This window comes from Rhinatrema bivittatum, chromosome 2 (assembly GCF_901001135.1).
Source record: "Rhinatrema bivittatum chromosome 2, aRhiBiv1.1, whole genome shotgun sequence".
NCBI lineage: Eukaryota > Metazoa > Chordata > Amphibia > Gymnophiona > Rhinatrematidae > Rhinatrema > Rhinatrema bivittatum.
In genome coordinates, this window is record NC_042616.1 from 160311271 (window position 1) to 160334015 (window position 22745).

General features: G+C 44.3%; 1 protein-coding gene across 2 annotated transcripts in view; it reads right to left on the reverse strand.

The window, feature by feature from the left end:
* The window catches only part of FAM171A1 (family with sequence similarity 171 member A1), a 285910-nt gene that overhangs the window by 167439 nt on the left and 95726 nt on the right, over positions 1 to 22745 (reverse strand). For both annotated transcript variants that reach the window (XM_029588819.1, XM_029588820.1), the window contains exon 2: positions 10274 to 10501. In XM_029588819.1, coding sequence (XP_029444679.1) covers positions 10274 to 10501 — 228 coding nt within the window. The remainder of the gene's footprint in view (positions 1 to 10273; positions 10502 to 22745) is intronic.

Sequence of the window (22745 nt, forward strand, 5' to 3'; positions counted from 1 at the left end):
CAGCAATGGTCCTTCAAGGTCTTGTTTAGTGAACACTGAATCGGCATATTTAATATTTCTGCCATTTCTTCATCTCTCTCTACACATTGCTCCTTGTCACCTTTCAGTTTCACTATACCACTTTGGGCCTTTCTTTTTTCTCTGATATATCTGAAAAATGTTTTATCGCCTTTTTGGCAATCCTTTCTTCCATTTGACCTTTTGCTTTCCTGATTTCTTTCTTCGTCTCCCTCAGTTTCAGCAGGTGTTCTTCCCTGTGGTCCTCTTTTTGGGATCTTTACACTTTTTGAACACTGTTCTTTTTGCCTTTATTTTTACAGCCCCCTCTTTTGACAACCAAATCAGTTTCTTTTTCCTCTTCTAACATATACATGTGTTGCCTTTGTAAAAGCTCCTTTAATTTAGCCTACCATTGTTCCACCTTACCCATTTTTTTCCCCTCCAGGTACATCCTCATTTTATTTCCTCCAGGTACATCCTCATTTTGACAAATTCTGTATTTTTGAAATTCAAAACTTTGGTCTTCGGGTGACTTCTCTGTTTCCTATTTGCGATAGAAAACCATACAGTCTGATGAACACTGGTGCTCAGGTGGGCACCTATCTGGACATTAGAGACATTATCATCATCAGTGAGCACTAGGTCGAGTATCACACTCTCCCTCGTAGGTTCCATTACCATTTGTTTGAGAAGGGCATCCATTATCTTCCTACTTCTTGTAGATTCTGCAGATTCTATTCTCCAATCCACATCCAGCAGATTAAAATCTCCAATGAGCAACACTTCTCCCTTCTTTCCCCCCTTTTGAATATCTTCGACCAGATCTCTGTCTAGTTCTTCTGTCTGAGTTGGAGGCCTGTAGACCACCCTAGTAAAATTTGAAGCACCATCTTATTTTTTTAGGATGGTTTTTAGGATGGCCCATAATGCTTCTTAAATAACGAGTGTGTTGCAAGTAATTTAATGGTCTGATGATTCATATAGTGACCAAAAACATGTGATTGTAATGTCAAAAAATGAATTAGTAACAATTGTAAGAAATCAAAACAAAATCAGAAATGTGTATTAATACTCCTCTGTCCCCCCAACATGGGACCGTGTTTCGCCAAAGCTTCCCTTCTATTCCATTCCATTAACTCTCCCCGGCTATCCCTTTCCTGTTCCCCTCTACTCCATTCCATTTCCTCTTCCCGGCCATCCCTTCAAACCCACTTCACTCCCAAACCCCAAAATTCTCTCTGCAGTATTCCAAGATCAAGCAATTCCACAGAAGCAGGATCCTGATCTGGGAACTTAACTGTGAAATCTAGGTTACTGGTGCACAGCACTAACTATCAGAGTCTGTCATATCATCATTCTGTCCTCACTGCACATCATTCTGTGCCTTAGGTGTCAGAACTGGGGAAATGAGGGTGTGCCACAGGGGCCATGGCCCCACCAAACTTTAGGCTGGCAAGTAAAAAGGTTCAGAGACTCTCCCCACTCCCACAACTCATGGTGGGACGGGGAGAGCCTCCAGTCTCCCACAATTTCATGGTGGCAAGAAGTGACACAAAATACCTGTGGAATTGACCAGTTCTGGCTAAACTGCCACAGGAGACTAGGGACCCTCTCAAAACAAAAACATTGGAAGCAGTGCATTTCCTCCTTCCTCCCTTGTTTGAATCTGCCTGCTTGTCCCGGAAGAGGGGCATTATGGGCCATCCTATAAACCATCCTAAAAAAAAATAAGATGGTGCTTCCATTTTTACTGGAGTGGAGTCGCAGCCTAGTGGTCAGAGCAGTGGGCCCTGAACCAGGGAAGCCAGAGTTCAATTCCCACTCAGGGATTGCTAAAGGCAAATTAACTCTTCCTCTGGCAAAAATGAATGCAGTGAATAACCTTTGGCAGTAGAAGAGACCAAGCAATCCAGGTTTCGAACTCCACAGCCCCAGCTTCCAGAGGCCCTGCACACCTTGCAGTAGAAGAGGACCAGAAGGCTCATCTGCATACTGTTCCCAGTATCCCCCAGGAGAGGACTCCAGAGGACCAGAAGGCTCATCTGCATTCTGCTCCCAGCATCCCCCAGGAGAGGACTCCAGAGGACCAGAAGGCTCATCTGCATTCTGCTCCCAGCATCCCCCAGGAGAGGACTCCAGAGGTCACAGCGAGCGATCCAGATTTCAAACTCCAAAGCCCCAGCTTCCAGAGGCCTCACACCCTTTTCTGTAGAAGAGGACCGGAAGCGCTCTTAGCAGCGCACAAATCTCAAACCTCTCAATCCTTTGAGTGAAGATCAACTTAATGGTGGTTGAAGAGGATTGGTAAGTATAGCCTTGGAAATTCTTAGAAAAGTTTGGAAAGAAGTTTAATAGTGGGATATATTATTTAGAGTTTGTGTGTTTCTGAGATAATAAGCAAGGCAAGTCGGACTTTAATAATTTTAAACGGAAGCTGAAAACCTGGCTGTTTAAAAGAGCTTACAGCATAACTGAATGATTTTACTAAAGCTTACTCTTTTATATTGCTCTTATCTATTTTACTAATTTTTAGTTGCTTGTTTTATTAGTCTTTTATGTATATCTTGTAAGAATTTTACTCAGAGATGTATTTATTTTCTTAAAATTGTAAACCGTAGTGAAAGATTTTACTAAATGACAGTCTAGGAAACCTATTAAATAAATAAATAAATAAATATATTCTAGTGTCTGTCTTTCCCTTCCACCCACCCCTACCTAGATCAACCCTTGATTTTTAGGAAAGAGACACTTTCTCAGTAAATCAATCAGGATCTTTTCTAAATCATACTACTGCACCAGCCCTTACTGAGAGTTTAATAATCCCCTTGTAGGTCATTAGCAGATTAATTAGTGAATGTACCTATAAATTGAAAGTACTCTAATTCCAACTCCCTTAGCAATGTAAACTTAACTAGGAACGCAACAAAATTAAGATGAAGGCAGCAGTACAGCAGCAAGAGGGGGGCTTTCCAGTCTTTTACATCGAGTGTCACATATATTATTTTTATCCGCCGGTGAGAGATCGTATGTCCAATCTCTGGAGGCTAGAGTGGCAGACCTGGAGGAACTGAGGTGGACAGAGAGATACATTGATGAGACATTCAGGGACATAGTAGCCAAGTCCAAAATCCAGTCTGGCAGCCCCAGTGCTGCCTTGGATCAGAAAGATCTCCCAGTTGGAGAGCTTTATCCTACTGTAGCAGGAAGTGATCCTGTAGCAAGGATCCTGTAGCAAGGATCCTGTAGCAAGGACCTGCTCTCCAGGTGATGGGTTGTCCTCTCGCTCTGAGGACAAGTCTCCCAGGGCTACTGCCCAGGAGGGAAGAGTTAGGTCAGCCTTCATAGCTAGTGGATGTGAGGAATGCCTGGTAATTTGCCTGTCTGGTGCAAAGGTGGCGGACCTCATGCATCACCTAGATAGGATTATAGACAGTTCTGGGGAGGAGCCAGCTGACGTGGTACATGTGAGCACTAACGACATAGGAAAATGTGGGAGAGAGGTTCTGGAAGCCAAATTTAGGATTATAAATCCAGAACCTCTAGGATGGCTTTCTCTGAAATGCTCCCTGTTCCATGTACAGGTCCCCAGAGGCAGGCAGAGCTCCAGAGTATCAATGTGTGGATGAGACGAAGGTACAGGGAAGAGGGATTCAGTTTTGTAAGGAACTGGACAACCTTTTCTGGAAGGGGAGACTTTTCCGAAAGGACGGGCTCCACCTTAACCAAAATGGAACCAGCCTGCTGGTGCTAACTTTCAAGAAGGAGACACAGAAGCTTTTAAACTAGAACAAGGGGGAAAGCCTACTCACTCAGCAGTGCATGGTTTGGAGGAATGTATCTTTGAAGGATACTAATGAAACAGGAGAGTTATGGCATCCCAACAAAGAGATTCCAATAAATGCAAAAGTAGCCCATGTGCCTATAAGTAAAGGATCACCTAAGCTAAAGAATTCCAAATTATCCATATCAACTGAAAGGAAGGCTGTTAATACGATCAAAAACACACTTTGAAATGTCTGTTTGCAAATGCCAGAAGTCTAAGAAGTAAGATGAGAGCGTTAGAGTGCTGTGCACAATTCTGGTTGCCGCATTTCTAAAAAGATATAGCTGTGATGGAGAAGGTACAGAGAAGGGCGACCAAAATGATAGAGGTCTTTAAAATCATGAGAGGTCTAGAATGGGTAAATGTGATTCAGTTATTTACGCTTTCAGATAATAGAAGGACTAGGGGGTACTCCATGAAGTTAGCAAGTAGCACATTTAAGACTAATCGGAGAAAATTCTTTTTCATTCAACACACAATTAAGCTTTGGAATTTGTTGCTGGAGGATGTGGTTAGTGCAGTTAGTGTAGCTGGGTTCAAAAAAGGTTTTGGATAAGTTCTTGGAGGAGAAGTCCATTATCTGCTATTAATCAAGTTGACTTCGGGAATAGCCACTGCTATTACTTGAATCAGTAGCATGGGTTCTACTTAGTGTTTTGGTATTTGCCAGGTTCTTATGGCCTGGATTGGCCACTGTTGGAAACAGGACGCTGGGCTTGATGGACCCTTGGACTGACCCAGTATGGCATGTTCTTATGTTCTAACATTGGTAGCAGTGGGATGGCACATTTTACTCCCTCCCCACCATGCAATCCCTTCACTAACCACTAGAATAAAAGGTGAACAGCCTTACAGCTTTCCAGGCACATTCTCCTCCTCAATTTCCAGGCCAAGTGTCGCGCTTTGAACCGCACAGAGGGAGGGAGAGTGAGTGACAGACTGGGGACCAGGGGGGGTGGGGAGGAGGAAGAGTACTGATCAGAGGTTGGTAGGGTAGAGGGGAGGGAGTGAACTGATCAGGGAATGGGGGGGGGGGGGGAACCAGGGTGAGGAGAGGCTAAAGGGGGTGGGGATAGCGTAAAGCAGTGTGTGGGGTGGGGAGAGAGGGCGTGAACCAGAAAGAGTGAAGTAGTAGGGAGATGGAGAAGAGAGGCTGAAGAAAGAGGAGGGAAAGGGAAAGTGGAAAAGAGGGGCTGGAAAGTAGAAGAGAGCAAGGGTGGGAGAGAATGAGGAGGTGAGATGAGAGGACAAGGCAGGGGGCAAAATCAATAGGGGATGGGGAAGAGGTGAGGCCTAGGATCAGGGGAAGGAGCTGTTGGTCGGGGAGAGAGAAAACCTCTCTCTTGCCCCAGCCTCCTTCTCTCTCTCCTCTATGCCCAGTCCCTTCTTCCTGCTCCTTGCCCTCTCCATTTCAGCACCCAACCACACTTCTCCCTTCAACCTCTTCTCTCTCCTCCTGTTCCCACCTCCTCTTACTCTCAACCCCTGCCCATCCTCTCCCCTCTCTCTCACCCTTTCTCTCCCCTTGCCCACGCTTCCTCCTCCAGCCTACTTGTTCCTCCTCCTTCTTTCCCCTGCTCTTACCCATCTCTTGCTCTCTCTTCTACCAGCTCCCATCCCTCCCCCTCATCTTGCTCTCTCTCCCTCTTGCCTCACCCTCGCCCCAACTGACTTCCCACAAGAAAAAGGACAACGGCTCAGCAGCCCCAATTAAATACCAGTATTATGTTGGGGCACCCAAACCTTTGGGGTTTTTTTTTTTGGGGGGGGGGGGTTGATTATGCTGGGGCCACAGAGCTTTCCTCGTTTTTCTTGTAAGGGGATAGGTCTTGCTTTCCTCCCCTCAGCCACCTCCTCTATTTTTTCCTGCCCTCATCCCTTCTTTCTCACCTACCACCAGCCCTTTTCCCAGGCTCCCAGCCCTCTCCTCTCACTCCTTTAGCATCCCATCTTTCTCTCCCCATCCCCCATGCCACGCTTCACCCTTCAGCCCCTCTTCTCTCCCCCTATTTCCATCCCCTTGACCCCTGCCCTGCCTTATTCCTCTCAGCCTCCTTCTTTCTCTACTCTTGTCCTCTCCCCCTGCCCCCACCTCCTCATTGTTTTAATTATAATCTTCAGAGGAATAGCCGTGTTAGTCTGGGGCAGTAGAAATGCCATGAGATGGGTCGCACCTTACAAATTAACCAATTTACTGAGGCATGAGCTTCCGAGGACAGAGTCCACTTCGTCGGATGCATGAAGTGAATGAAGTACAGGAGGTGGGTGGAGCATATGGAAATGGGTGGGGGAGGATACAGAACGAAGAGAAGGCACTGCAGGCCGATACAGTACAGTGTGCACAGAAAAGCAGTAAAAACTGCTTTTCGGTGCACCCTCCGACTTAATATCATGGCGATATTAAGTCGGAGGTCCCGAAGAGTAAAAAAATAAAAAAAAATATTAAAAAAAATTTTTTAAATGGGCCGGCGGCTGTCGGACCGAAAACCGGACGCTCAATTTTGCCGGCGTCCGGTTTCCGAGCCCGTGGCTGTGAGCGGGTTTGAGAACAGACGCCGGCAAAATTGAGCGTCGGCTATCAAACCCGCTGACAGCCGCCTCTCCGGGTCAAAAGGAGGCGCTAGGGACGTGCTAGTGTCCCTAGCGCCTCCTTTTGCCCGTTTCTACCGCACCACCTAATTTAAATACAGAATCACGCGCACAGGTGAGTGACCTGTGTGTGCGCCGGGAGAGCGGGCGTTTGTCCGCTCTCCCGCGGACTTTACTGAATCGGCCCGTGAATTAGGCAGGGTAGGGTATGGAAAGAGAATGTTAATAGCATTATAGTCCAGCCTGATGACAACTGTGAAAAGACAAAATGATCCGAGAATAGTTAGGTTCATGCATATTTGTAGTGTGCCATGAAGCCATTGTCTCTATTCAGACCTAGGGTGGTGGAATAAAGTTTTTTGATGAGTTCCAATTCAGCAGTTTCATGCTGGAGTTTTCATTTGAAGTTTTTTTGTAGGAATATGGCAGCCTTAAGGTCAGAGAATGTCCTGGAAGGTTGAAATGTTCTCCTAATCTTTTACAAGTTACAGGGTTTATACAAAGAATGTATATGAGAAAGAGTAACATTAAATTATAGACAAGGGGCAATGTTAGGAGCAATCTGCTTCCCCCTTTCCTCCCAACCAAAATGGGGTTCTGCTTCTCTCATTCTGTGCAGTTAAACAACGAGCTAAACGCTTAAGCTTCATATACAAAGACAGACTCAGCTATTTTCTTTTTTTTTTAATTTCAGTATTTTAAATTTAAACAAGAAGAAAATCTTGTGTAGAAATATCAATGCATAGCAATTATTACATAGAACAGGAAATAAGAATACAATACCAGTATTCAGAAAAAACACACTGAAAAAAATAAAAGAAAAAAGGGGGGGGGGGGTGAGGACTCAGAAATTTAGGAGCGATTTTTTAAATAATCTAACATACATCCCTGAGGAAATTATAGGAAGCTGAGCAAGATTCACAACAAACATATCTCATTGCCAAACCAGCTTACAAACATCAGGGGTGCGTATCCAAAAACGCTCTAAGTTGAACAGGCACGAAAAAGGTATAACTCACATTTTGTACATAATACAGCACTTACAAGGGTATCGGAGAACAAATTTAGCCCCTATCTGAAGAGCATCCGGGCGCATAGAAAGAAAATTCTTTCTGTGAGATTGAGTAGATTTTGTAAGGTCAGGGTAAACCCAGATCTTTTGACCATAAAATAGAGACTGTCTATTTCCAAGAAAAAGTCTCAGAATATTATTCCGATCCATAAGAAAAGCAAAGGAAATTAAGAGCAGTCTCCTTCTCGGTCTCTTGAGACATTTCTAGAATTTCCGAAATATCCGAAGATACGTCCTTGATACGTCCTCAGCACTTCCAGGGGTTTGCGGTAAATAGTAAGCCTTTGTAATCACAGGCATAGCAGTATCTGGTATTTTCAACAGCTGTAGAACATATGTTTTAAAGAGTTCCAAAGGCGGTATTCATATTTATCACAGGAAAATTTTATATTCTCAGGTTATGAGATCTCAAGGCATTTTCTACATTTTCCAATTTTTTTACTAGTGGCTAATTCAGCTTGAACCAAGTTCTGTTGTATTTTTTTCAGAAGCATTTAAACGCTGCTCTATATTTTCAACTTTAAGATTGTAAGAGGAAATCATATTTGTATTTATTAATACCTGATTTTTAGTGTCCACTGTAAGTTGAGATAATGAAGCAATCAATAGAAGTTTCCAAAGATTTCAAAGTAGACCATATACCTTCGAGAGACATTTTAGGATAAACACCACCTATTCCTGCAGCTGTGCTTACACCACTCTCCATACCTTTTCCTGATGATGGTCTAATCGTTGGGCCTACCACTTCGACGAGGCCACAACCCTCGGGGGATCCTTTCCTCCCAGGAGAAACCTCACCGCTGGTTCGTACCCCTGTGATCTCTATAGGGGTATCTTCAGCCTGTGCTGCCTTCGTTTCTCCCCACCGAAGCTCTGGGAAGACAGTCGCAGGAGCTGAAGCGCCCATCAAGCCCTGATATGGTAGTGCAGGCTTGCTTGGTTAACCGGGGCTCAACATTACATCCGGGGTCAGGGGGGACGGTGTTCGCTCCTCTACCGGCCCCCCAGCGACCGAGGCACCCGGCATCGTTGTTGGATTCGCCGCAAAATAGCCCTCGATTCGTGCCTGGGAAGGCTCTACAGAGGGGGAGCTTGATGAACTCCCTCTCAATTTTGCCTTCCTCTTTGTATGAGGCATCTTGAATCCATGAGGGGAAATTTTTTTTAAGGTAAGCGAACCGAGCGCTTCCAGCAACGTTCCTCAGCCAGCGGCCATCTTAGAGTCCCCGACAGGCTCAGTTCTTAAATTCAAAACATGTATAGGGAAAACAAATGATGTACTAGAAGATGAAATGGAAATAAGAGTAACTGTCACAAAGTCTCTGAACTGTGCTATAGTTGTAATGAAAAGCAATTCTTTCCTCAGAGAAAAAGATATAACTGAAGCTGCAAGTCTGCGAGCTGCTGACAGAACATGGAGGGTCCCTATCCAGTGAACCAAATTTCTCAAAACACTTTCAAGTGAATTTTAAAGGGCCACACATGTAAATAACGGGGGTTATGTGTGTGGTCAGGCCTTGGGCACATCTCACGCATTTTCGGAAGGGCCCGGCCACACGCGTAACCCCTGTTATGTGCAGAAGTGCCAGGCCCAAAGAAAGGGGCGGGCTGGGGGGGGCGTGGTGTGCAGGCCAAGACAGCGCCAATCAACGCTGTCCCGGGGAAGCGCACGCCGGCAGCCAGCCGGCACATGGAGATTACTTCTGCTCCAGAGGAGCAGTAAGCAATCAAATAATAAAAACATAAGTAGATAGGAAGGGGTTAGAGGTCAGGGAGGAGAGGGGAAAGGGTAGGAAGGTTAAGTACAGGTATAGGGGTAGATTTTCAAAGGGTTACGCACGTAACTTACGTGCGTAACCCGGAAAACCTGCTCCTGCGCGCGCCGAGCCTGTTTTGCATAGGCTCAGCGGTGTGCGCAAGCCCTGGGATGCGCGTATGTCCCGGGGCTTTGAAAAAGGGGCGGGAAGGGGGTGGGGTCATGGGCGTTGCGCTGATCCAGGGGCAGTCCGGGGGCGAGACCGAGGCCTCCGGCACAGCGGCTGTGCCGGGGGATGGCGCACTGGCAGCTGGCCAGCACGCGCAAGATACGCCTGCCAGAGGCAGGCATAAATAAGTAAAACGTGGGGGGTTTTAGGTACGGCAGAAAAGTTCCCTCCGAGGAGATGCCTTGGAGGGAACGGGGAAAGCCATCGGGGCTCCCCTTGGGCTTGACACGCGCAAGGTGCACAAGTGTGCACCCCCTTGCGCGCGCCGACCCTGGATTTTATAACATGCGCCGGGTAGCGCGCACAAATGTACCCCGCGCGCGCAGATTTTAAAATCTGCCCCATAGGGAACTGGGGAAGCCCCACTCCCGTGTGCAGAGAAGGCCATCTGCCCCCACTTGCACGGGTGGATGTTAAAACACGCCGACACGCGTGTGTTATAAAACAGCCACGCCCTGTGCATGCGCTAGGAACCATACGCACATGGACGTGCACGCGAGGGTCTTAAAATCGACCCCATTGCTTCTTGCTCCAATCATTGCAAAAGTTACAAATTTCTATATTAAGACAAAAATGCACACTAAAAGCTAATGCAGTTTCTCTCCTCGACCACTAGGTGGCAGCATAAATATCTTTTAGTCAGGAAACTAAAAATCCATGACCGTTTAATAAAACTGAACACAAAAAATCTGGGCATGTAGAACGTTACGAATACAGAATAGCAACATAACGTAAAATGAGTTTGTATAGTCATCTTAAAATACTTTTCTGATTTTTGAAGCTCGCAAGAGAGATGTATCTTACCAGGCAATCTTATGGGTCTCCATGGCGCAGAATTTGGCACGTAGGCATGTTTAGTAGCAGTAACAATCAGGTGACTGCCTAGCTTATACTGGAACTTGATGAAGGCAGTGCCATCGGCTCCTGAGGTTCCAGAGGCAATGGAGATTTGGTTGGTAAAAATTTCAATGAAGGCTTCAGTCACTGGCTGATGAGTACTGGCATCGCTTACTTGAACCTTCAGAGTGACATCTGCAACAAAGAAAGCAAAAAAACAAAAAAAACAAAACAAAGCATATTACAGTAGGTGCTGTGGTATTCTAAGGACTCACTAGGACAGGGGGTGGCTGACTGGCCTCTTGCAAGATGCACGCGACTGTGTAGACTGCAGCTCACTGGGAAACTGCTCATCAGTTGCAGTCGACCTCTCTGGGACCAGGTACACGCATGGCTGCCTGCCTCCGGAGTTTATAGCTCCTGCATACAGTGACCCTGCCCCCTCCTCAGCAGCCGGGCCACAGCTGGATATTGTAGGACTTAGCACTTTGGTTCCACGTGCTGGCTGTTGGGAAGAGGGAAGATGGTCACAAGCAGGAGCTAGGAGCTCTTTGCCCGCCTGCCACCACAGGAGCCAGAGCTCCACACTGCTGCAGGAGCCGGACCCCGGAGTCCCCACCACTGCCTCACCGGAGTCGGACCTGGGAAAAATCCCCGCCAGTGCTCATCTGGGTTGCAGGGAAGCTCTGCCTGAAAGGAGGGACCCTCTGCCTGACCCAGGAGCTCTACTGGTAGGAGGGAGATTGTTTTTTAATTCAGTCTTGGGGATGGAGGAGAAGGTGGGGTAAACAGAGCAGTGATGGGAAGGAGAAAGAGAGGGATGAAAAGAGAGGGAAAGAGTGAAAGAGAGAAAGGCGGCGGCGCTGGGTATGGTATTTACGGGGTGAAGATGGATACTGAGCAGTGTCAGAGAAGGGGACAGAGAAAAATGCTGAGCAGATCCAGTGGGTGGGAGGGGGAGGAAGGAAGCCATTGGGTAGTGAATGTTTGGAGAAAGAGAGAAATGGGCCTACAAAAAAGGTGATGGGGGCTCAATGGGGGTGGAGGTGGGGAGAGGTAAACTGGTGCTGGGAGTGGGAGAGAAAGCAGCACAAGGGAAGGGGCAGGATAGAGAGAGAGAGAGAGAGAGAATGAGGGAGACGGATGGAGACAGGGTGCAAGGTATAGAGAGAGACAGAGACAGAGCGACTGAGAGTATGAAGAGAAGGAGGGGGACATAGCTGACTCTTTCTTTGGAGGGGGGGTCTCCCACTCCTCCAAGGTGAGAAATCTCTGCCACTGTGAATTCTGGTTTCGTGGTGCCTGATGTGTGAAAGGTTGGACAATTCTGTACGAGCACAAAGCCACAATATAAAGCGAGAACAGAATTTACAGCACAAGAGAACAGAAGAGATTCTGAACTTTGCTTTCTGTGGTCACTCTATTTCCTTTGATTTCACGCATGAAAAGCATCTGAAACCACTGCCAGTGCATGAAGGATGCAACCACCACTATCGCCAACACTACATGCAAGGAAACATCGGGCTAGGCATATAATGGCCTCCTGCCTTTAATGAGCTTCCAAAATAGTAATAGTTGCCTTTAATCAGAACAGCCTAAAATCCTCTTTCATCTAATGCCGATTTCTTAGGAAACTGGAGAAACCTCAGTGGCACTGCTTCTGAACTCTCGCTGCCTACCAGCAGTACTGCATGACCGGTTTTATTGCCCATAGAACAAAATGGGAACACAATACAGCTGAAGTCTGCAAAATCATTCAGCGCTGGGCTGCACAGCAATTACATGACGGGGCCCAATCAGAAAAAAGCAGAAGGGTTAAAAATTAGTTTCAGAGTATAAACACTGAGTGGTTATCCATCCTGGAAGATATGGTTGAAAGCCAAGTGTCAGAAGGATCAACACTGGGTCCAATAATGTTTGTATAACCCATTAGCAGCTGGGGGATAGAAGTGAAAAGTGGATGTGCTGGCACACAGTGGCATGCTTTCAATGCAATTTTGCACTGCGGTACCAATATAGTATTTTATTATCTGTAAATAGTGCCAAGGGCCTACAAAGGCTGCAGTCGGATCTGGAGAGTCCTTATGCATAGAGCAAATTATGTTATGTTTATACGCTGACTTCCTTGAAGAAAATTCAAGCCAAAGCAGTTTACAAAGTATTTAAAAATCATAATAAAATAAAAAAAAGACACATCATAATAAAAAAAGAAGCTGCATTAAAAATAAGTGGAAGAAAATGCATCTCCCTTGCAGAAACAGCTGTGCTCATGGCAATCATCAGGGCACCTCTCTAAGAAGCAGTAGAGATAATCAACGCTAGATAGGTGAAAATTATAATTTAACTTTAAAGAAACATTTTTGATTGGTTGCCACAGACGCACATGCAACCAGAAGAAACCTGAAGTCTGCAGTAACTTGCCTGCCATATTTTATCAGGCAGTGCAGTCTTTGCAGATTGTGAGCGCTGACATTTTTCTGCATGGGCTGCCTAAGGTGCATATTTCATTTCTCCACCCTGGCCTCATCTCCTGTAACCCACTCTACGGCTCACCAGTCAGCCAAAAGGTTATCTTCATGCTTCGATGTTTTTATGTTCATAGTTGCTCAATTTTCAAAACACACTCAACACTTCATTTAGTTGCCGAACATTTAGGGAGCTAAATACAGGGGGGATTTTTAGTCCAGGCACATGACTTTTCAGATGAAAATGTACCTAAATATAGATTGGCAAATTTAGGGCTGCTATTCATAGACCCAGCTGCAAAATCAATGCTATGTCCCCAACTCCGCCCCCACGGTAACCCTCTTTTAAGGCTCCTAGTCAATTTTCAGGGGCTCCACATTCCTGAAACTCTTAACTATAAAATGGTAACAGACTGGATTTTTTAAACAAACAAGCAGCTCCTATACATGGTTTTGCAGGAAAACAATTTTTTAAAAAGGAAAAAAATATTGCCTGGATTCTGTTGTAATTTGAAATGCCATTCAAATAAAAATGTCACCCTTGTTAGCCGAGCCAGAGCTGGAAAACTGAGTTCATATTTTTCATTCATGCAAGCAGCACTTGACGCAACCAGGGATAAGTGGAACAGGTCACTAAGGTCACCAAGGCTTTTCGCCCATTCTGTGCTTAGTGAAGAAGGTCCTAAGTTATCTAATGTTATGAAAGCTAATCACTTTTGCAGAGACACAGAAGAATGAAATATAGGTTGCATGGCTCAACAGGGTTGCCTAGGCTGAGAAAAATGTCAATTAATTGCCCCCGATGGCCACTGATTCTAGTTTAACACCTAACGTCTGCCACAGTAAAGAGTAGCGGTGTGAAATCTCGGACAAGGTCTGAGCATTGCATAGCATGGCATGCAGAAACGGAGACCAGGGGCAGGGTTATGCAACCCTATGCTACTTACAGGCTTATTTCAAAGTCTTCCAGCAGAGAACAAACACAATACTGAGCAACCCTCACCTTTGCAGTTTGTTTACTTTGTGGCTAAGGGTCAACTTGGGCAATTTTTCCTCTCTGGTCACTTGCCCGATGGTTAAGCAGAATGTGGGGCATTTTCACATCTTGTTTAATTTGCAGATGAAGCAGCGAGGGTGCCAGTTAATTTTGCGACTCTCTGAAAGCTTTCTCAGACTGCCTTAGATGAATAAGTATGAGAAATACTGACAGAAACCCTCCAAGAAAGAATGGAAGGGATGATGTAATGCTACATTAGGACTTAAAACTAATTTGCTGGGATTATATAAGGGCCAGCAGCTACAGCATATCCAAATTGAAAAAATTAAACACAAGAAAAAGATCAGGAACTTATTACACAAATACATTCCTTTCAAGGAAAGTATATAGTAAATAATAGGGCTGTGCAATCGTTTAGGACGAATTAGGCAATTTCAACGAAATGGGAACACAAAAACTGAGCCAAATTTTCCCGAAATTTCGGGAAAATTCAGTTTTCGGGTTGGCGTGCACTAATGGGGAGTGCAAACTAACCCGAAATTCAGGTCCCCCGAATTTTAGAGGCCTGAACCACAGAAAATACAAAATTACCCATGGCAGGCCAGAAACGAAGCCCGAACCAAAAGGTTCGGGCTTTGCACATTTCTAGTAAATAATCACTTTCGGGCCGATACAGTAAAGTGCGTCCCGGCAGAGCGCACTGTTAGCCCACGTTTGGCTGCACATTTTTGACTCGCTATTTTTACCCCTTACAGTAAGGGGTAATAGCGCATCGAAAATGTGTGGCCACCCCCCCTGAAACGCGCCCGCAACATGCAAATGCATGTTGATGGGCCTATAGGTTATTCCCGCGCGATCCAGAAAGTAAAATGTGCAGCCAAGCCGCACATTTTACTCTCAGAAATTAATGCCTGCCAAAGGCAGGAGTTAATTTCGGCCGGCACCGGGAAAGTGTACAGAAAAGCAGTTTTTTCTGCTTTTCTGTACACTTTCCCGGTGCCGGCCGAAATGCTTTTCTGTACACCCTCCGACTTAATATCGTAGCGATATTAAGTCGGAGGCTCCAAAAGTAAAAAAAAATGTAAAATCTGCCTGCGGGTTGGAAGACGGACACTCAATTTTGCCAGCATCCGTTTTCCGAACCCGTGGCTGTCAGCGGATTTGAGAACCGACACCGGAAAAATAGAGTATCGGCGGTCAAACTCGCTGACAGCTGCCGCTTCTGTCAAAAAGGAGGCGCTAGGGATGCGCTATTGTCTCTAGCGCCTCCTTTTACCACGGGCCCTCATTTACATATTTTTTTTTACTGAATCGCATGCTCAGGAGAGTGGCCTGGGCGCACATCGGAAGAGCGGGCCCTCGCCGGCTCTCCCGTGGGTTTTTCTGTATCGGCCCGAAACTTACAGCCCCCAGTTTCCTGTGGCAGATTTTTCAAGGTTCTGTAGCAATTATGTGGCAACTTTGCATAAAGTTTCACATCTCTCATTATGCAAAAAAAGTCTGATTTCTGTCCATTTCAACCTCACCCCCTCCCCTCCTGTTCCCTTCTAGATAGGAGGGGAGTGGGGAACAACAGGAAGGGGGGAACCTGGCCTAGCTCTTGTCCGCCACAGCCTCAGCCTCACCCTTCCTCTTCTGATCCCTGCCAACTACATGGAAGGGTAGCAGCTGGAGCATAAAGCAGAGAATTATTTGCAGGGAGTTGAATAAGTCCTACAGGTATTTTTGTTTCCCTGAGATGAGTGAATTTGCAAGGGGGAGCTTCAAGTTTAATGATTACGTAGCAAGCTGTAAATTATGTGGCAACAGGCTAATTATGGGGTTTCTCTCAGAATCATGGGAGCCTGGGGGCATCAACTATGGTATGCTTTGAGCATTTATATTGTAAGGGTTCATCTCTACATTTTGACCTTTCACTTTACCTCTACCTTGGTTTAAATTGGAGACTATCTAGATTCTAGAATGATATCAGGGGACTGAATGGCTCAAGGAACCCTAGGTTCAAATCCCAGCTAAGCTCTGGTGGCCTAGATGAGATGAGCCAATGGTCCCAGTCCAGTCCCAGGGGCCGTAAGGGAAGCATTCACATTCCAGCTGCTGACAGATTCCTGAGAATCTGTGAGTTCTGCTAAGCATCTTGTGACAAAGACCCGAGAAGAGGACATGTACATTGATGTGCAGTGTGCACAGGAAAAAGCTTTCTATGACTAGGAACACAGCTAGGAGTGGTAATTAGTGCAAGAGCAAACTGAAGAGAAATTGGTGTTCAGTGCCACAAAAGGACAATGCACATACTGATTAACAACTGCCAGGGAGCTGACTTTATCACTTGATTTGTCAGGAATTTAATCAAATAAATGTAGCCCTCTTGGGCGCAGGGAGGGTCATGGACTGTGCAAGGCCCCTTGACCTTCCAGGGTTCTGCACAGGGGTAAAAGTTCAGCCTTTTCAAGGCCCTTTATAGAGTTTTGCTCACTCGCGGGCTTTTCTGTACACCAGTTCATCAAGCACACCTCAAACTACTCCTCGGTCCCACAGGCATTGTTCCAATTTAATTCTTTACTAAAAAAAACTGGTGGCAGGAAAACAAAGTCCAACAGGATATACTACTTGATAGTGCTCCATCAGCAAGGGAGTCCAACATTGTCACAAAAATCCAAATGCAGTCTCTTCTCCCCCTCTCCCCCAAACAGGCAAGCTGTTAAGGACACATATTCTTCCACTTGGGCCCTCCCGGGTATCTTTAAGGGAGCTGAAATCTCTTCCATTAGTGAGTTTCAAAAGACTTTCTTAATCAGCCAGTATTCTGTGGGTTTTCCCAGGTAGGCTTACACCTGAAACCTCCCAGTGCACTCATCCCACAGAGTCCAAGGCATCCTCTGCTCCTCAGACTCTGATTTTCTTTCCAGAACATTTCTTCCTTTAGACCAGCTGAAGCCACAGATGCATGTTGGTCTTACATAAAAAAGGCATTTTACTTTTCAGTTACTGCAAACACATGAAAGCAGGGGCATATATGTTTAATCTAAATGTACAAACCCCAGGCTGTAAAATACTTACATAAGCCGTTCAGTTTATTTGTTAATACAAACTTTTGTTAGATCAGTGATGTTTGTAGGGTTCATCTGATTTGCTTGGGTGGGGGAGGAGCTTCCCATGTCTCAGCCTACCCCCTCCCCCCCCCAAAAAAAAACCCCAAAACATTCTTCCATACTCCATCACATCAGCAGTCCCATCATATAACAAGAGCAGTAGCCCTTCAGAGAGCCTCCTCTCCCCCTATAATAGTAGCTGTGCCTCACACGGCCTTCTTTTCCCACAGCAGCCTCACATACAACTCTCGCTCCACCACGTATCTCCACCTCCCTACTGCAGCTCCTTGTGCCATTCTCTCTAGACTACGAGGTATACAGCCCCTCAGACAGCTCCCTCGTACAGTTTCCTTTCCCTGCCATACAAAAACAGCACGCAATGGTCCATCGAGCCCGGCACCTCGTCTCCCACAGCGGCTAATCGAGGACACCTGGAAACACCTGACAGATCCTATGCCTGCAGCTCACTCCCAGACGGTGACTCCCAAGTCTGTCTGGCTAATTACTGTTAATGGACCCGGTCCTCCAGGAACTTGCCCAAATCCTGTTTGAGTTCAGCTATGCTACTAGCCTTGGCCACATCTTCTGGCAACAAATTTCAAAGCTTAACTGTGCAAAAGTAAAATTTAAAAAAATTGCTTTTAAATCTATTACTATTTGTTTCATGGTGCGTGCCCTGGTCTCAGTCTAGTTACATTACTGAAATTTTGGAGGGAAGTGGGTTTAGATTTAGCTAATTTTGTGTTGCGTTGTTGGTCTGCGTAATTATTGCAGGTTTTAGCAATGATTCCACAGTAACAACAAATACATTTGGAAAATTGGCTAGCTTCACCTCATTTACTAAATGAGTTACCTGATAAAGAAAATACAAATGAATGCACACTTACTCCAACTATAGCTTTGCAGTTACAGCGTGAGGAAAAGGTCACGTTTTATGGGAAGGTATTACCGAAATTGGTTAACAAAGCAGAGCCCTGCTGTGGAAGAACAAAGTGATTCCAGATTTGGTTAATCTGAAGGGTTTTGCACTACAGAAAAATATAGACAGATATACACTGGCACAATTATAATCTGTTTTAAACCTTCACTGAAATCCAAAAGTATTTTGACAATCCTCCTACTTATTTTTTCAAATATCTTTAGTAAAGAGCTGTGACTGCTTTACCTGAGTTTGTCATACAAGGCGATCCAAATAAATGTTTCTTTCAAATTTTCATGATGTGCTGAACAAAGGAAAGGAACGGCCCCGTACATTGAGTTGTATATGGATTTGTTTAAATTTGTTGTACCGCACCATTCAGGGATTCCCCAAATCAGCAGTTAATAAGAATGAATGAATGAATGAATGAATGAATAAACAAATAAATGGAATTCAGAGGGTGTGCAACTGTTCGAGGAGGATGGCTGGAAGTATTTGCTAACACTAAAAAGACATTCTCAGATTAACCCACTTTAAATTCTTACATAGAATATATCAAAATGATTCCCAAAAGGGAAAATGGTGCAGGATGGCTGCATTGTTATTAGGAATACTGATGATTATGTAGCTAAGATTCATAGACAGTTGTCTGATCAGGCATATTATCAGAAACTGACTCAAGATCCGACCCCTCGCTTGAAACTTGAGATTTGTTGTTTGGTTCATGAGGCTGAAGTTAGTGACTTTCTTACTCCACGGCGTCCTATTGTATCAGGGCTTAATTTGATTCTGGAACAGTTATCTATTTTTGTTGATCATTTTTTACAGCCATTTATTTTGGTTATTCCATCTTTTGTTCGTGATTCCACACATTTTTTGCAACGTTTGGATTCTGTATGCATTCCTGCAATGGAATACTGGTTGGTTAGTATGGACATTAATTCTCTTTATTCTAATATACCACAGCAGGAAGCATTGGAAGTTGCTGAACGAACTTTAAATAATCGTGATTTTCCATGTCGGTCCCTACTTCTTTTTTAGTAGACTTAGCTACAATTGCTTTCACTTAAAATTTTTTTTGAGTTTGATGGAGACATATATAAACAAATTAAAGGCACTGCAATGGGGGCCACGATGGCCCCAGATCTAGCATGCCTTTGTGTCTCTGTTTTTGAAGATCAGTTTGTTTATTCTCCATCTTTTTGGAAGAATAAATTGTTGTGGGTGCGCTACACTAATGACGTGTTTTGCATTTGGTGTGGTTTAAGATCTGAGTTTATGACTTTTTTTTTCATATCTCAATAATTGTGATCCAAACCTTACTTTTACATATCAGATTGATTCCCCATAAGGTTTCCGTTCTGGATATGTGGGTTATTAAATATGGGGAGAGTCTCTCCACTACATTGTTCACTAAGCCCACTGACAGAAATAATCTTTTGCATTATAATAGTTTTTACCCTCCGCATCTATAAAATAATATTCCAATCGGGCAATTTTTTCATTTGCAGTGACTTTGTTCTACTAAGCAGGAGTTTAAAGGCAAAGTAAAGATTATGTTTAATCGTTTTTTACATCGTGGCTACCTTTTCCAAGTGATACCTAGGCATATAAATGGGCCCTATATATAATTTGGGGCCTTCATTTTCAGATCGCATTGTTTGTGTTCTGCCTTATAGTAATGTGTCTTGGCAGATTGCTAACATTATTTTTAGAAAATATTGGCCTTTAGTACAGTCTCTCTTCCCTTTCTTTGATAAGACGCCCCTGTTTGCTCATAAACGCTCACGGAATCTACATGATATTCTTATTTCATCCTGGTTTGCAATGCGGGGGTCTCCTCAGAGAAACGGGTCACAGCAAAGTTGTGGTGTCTTTGAATATTACGAAGTTTGTCCATCCGATTTCAAAGCAAGTGTTTCCTTTGCAATCTCACATCACGTGTGCTTCTTCTCAAGTCATTTATATTATTATTTGTCCTTGCAACCTTATTTATGTTGGTAAAACTAAATCTGACTAACAGCATCCTGAAATAGCTTTCTGTGCTTTCCATTTAAATTATATGCTAGAATTGCTACTAGTAAATTCTGAGATACGGATTCCTTTCACCATACGAGAACCATAATGGCAGCCCCTGAGGCAGCGGTTGCGAAACATGGTATCATGTCGGGCTTTGCCGAATGGGAAAGTATCTAGTTTTTTTTATTAAATATTAAAAAATCTTTAAAAAATATAAAACGTGGAAAATTGCTCATACATTGGACCAATGATTAAAGCATACCTCGAGCGGTGAAAAAATTGGAAGAGATAAGAATTTGTCCCAGTATCCGTGGGGTGGTATGACAGTCCTTATACAATAATTACAATTATAATAGCTACATATTCTCTGGAATTTTGAGTTTGAATGATAATGTATCAATGTCTTCTGTCATATTATTATTTGCCTTCATTTGCACAAGATTTGACGATTTTTGGTAAAACTATGAGCGCCATAAGAATTAGAATTATTGAACATTGTAGTTCGATTCGTTGTGGTCGCGCGGAGGCTCCATTAACAGCTCACTGGGTTGCTGCTGGTCAATAAATTCATGGATTTGAGGCTCTTAGTTATACAAAAAATACAATTCACATTCGGGGTAACATCAACTGCTTTTTACTTCAGCAGGAACAACATTGGATATTTAAATTGGAGTCCTTATGTCCAAATGGTCTCAGCAATAAAACTGAATGGGGTGTTTTTTTGTAAGAAGTGACACTGCATGGTTCTGATTGGTGCTTTAAATTAAAGATTGGTTCATTTGAAGTCAGAAGGTGTGTATTTAAAAGGACATGTGGTTAAGCATTTATACTGGCATTTTCTATGTTGTGGGGGACTTGCTCTCTTTTGCTGCATCTTGCAAGTGTTGGGTTTGAGGCATAGTGTGGACTCTTAGTCGCAGTGGCGATGACTCCTCCCATGGGGAGGGGCCCTGTGGGGAACCACAGTGATAGGCTAGACTCAGATAGCAGACACTGGAGATGAAAAGCTTTATTGTACTGCTGTAGATAGATGGTAATTGTGCAGGAAGAGATGGCACTGAAGTCCAGCAAGGTGCCAATATGCTCAAGAAGTCTCACCCAGATGTTCTGCAGAGCGGGATAAGCCGAACCTGGTGGGTGGAAATGGAGAGCTGGAACATAGAGGCACTCACTGAAGAGTAGTGCAGGGGTGGGCAATTTTGGTCCTTCAAAGCTACAAACAGGCCTGGTTTTCAGGATGTCCACAATGAATATGCATGAGATAGAACTGCACGCAATGGAGGGAGTGCAGGCAAATCTACCTCATGCAGATTCACGATGGATATCCTGAACAGCAGACTGTCTGCAGCACTCAAGGACCTGAGTTGCTTACTGCTGGAAAAAGGATTTTTATCATCATTCAATGTATATTTAGCAAACCTTTGTTCTGACTACAAATCGTTGCTCAGATATAAACTAGGAACAGCTGCCCAAGACAGCACAAAAACAAAACATGTTACTGGAAGTCTGACAGGAGAGCAAATTGTTTTCCCTGCCTTGATGACCTAAGTACCTCCTTTTCTCTGATTAGGTTATTTCATGTCAGCAATTTCCTTCTGGCAGCAGGCGTCAGAACAAGCGGTAATACACATGTGAAACAACAGGAGGGGGAAAAAACCTTACAGTCATTTATGCTTCTAGCAGAATGAAAGTAAGATTACTGCACGGAAAGCTGTTCTTGGATTTCAGCACTGCCCATTAAGGACTTTGGGTCTGAGTCACCCAAATTCAAGAGTTAGAAAAACTGTTGGAGAAAAACCCTCTGCAATTTAGCAGTGCAAACTCTCTGGGGCAGGGACCTACCTACTGTACCTGAATTTGTGACTTGCCTTGAGCTCAAATTTAGAAAGGTAAATTAATGAAATCTAAACTCCAAATCCAAAATATTAAATTCTATTTTTAAAAAATGCACCTCAGGGGTCCTGAATACTTTGGAAAAAATGGAAATGGGTTTTGTTTTTTTTAAGAAGGGGTCCCACTTTCTATTAGTCTTCATTACTTATAAGGCCTGCTGAGGTGCCTTCATGCCATTGTCACCAGCATATGGATGAGAAATGTCTTTTACTCGCTAATTCTCTTTCTGTTCATCTCTTCAGTCAGTATGGATCACGTAGGGTACTGTAACACTTGCTAGCTCAACAGACAATCATCATCCACATGGACTGCTGATAAACAGAATAGATTGTCTTCCAATTTAAAAAGACCCAATTATCATAAAAGGACACCTCAAACCCCTTTTCTTGAACAGCGCTTTTATAAAACTGTGATTTTATGCAGCTACCATGGGCATAATCCTTTGGTGGAAGGCAAGTAAAACATGTCACACCACTCATGTTTCCAGATTACTATCTGGAATATAATCTATAACCTTTTTTCTTCCACAGACTAAACTTCTACAGCCAAAAGTCCCATCAGAGAAGGCATCTCTGTTGAGACAAACATCCAGTTATCCCTTGACGGTATTCTTTCCCTTTGAGACTGACACTCTTGCTCTACTGGGTCTCAGACTGAACAACTTCTTGGGAACACCGAATACACTGGAGCTTGCAAGGCTGCCATGTGAAATCTGGCCCATGGTACCATCTCTGTCACCACAGCCATAAAACCTAAGACTCGTAAACATTGCTCTTCTTGAATACATTCTGTGCACTTCTATGTCTGGCCCCCCACCCCTCCCCCAATCGGATGAGCCACCTTGTCACCTGGCATTTTTACCATGCTCACCTTATTTACAAATCTGACAACCAGATAGTACAAATCCTGACAGGATAATGCAGAGAATAGTGCAGTTTTTGGAATCCAATAGATTGCAAGATCCGAGGCAGCATGGTTTTACCAGAGGTAAATCTTGTCAGTCGAATCTGATCAGTTTCTTTGATTCGGAGACCACAGAGTTGGACCAAGAGAG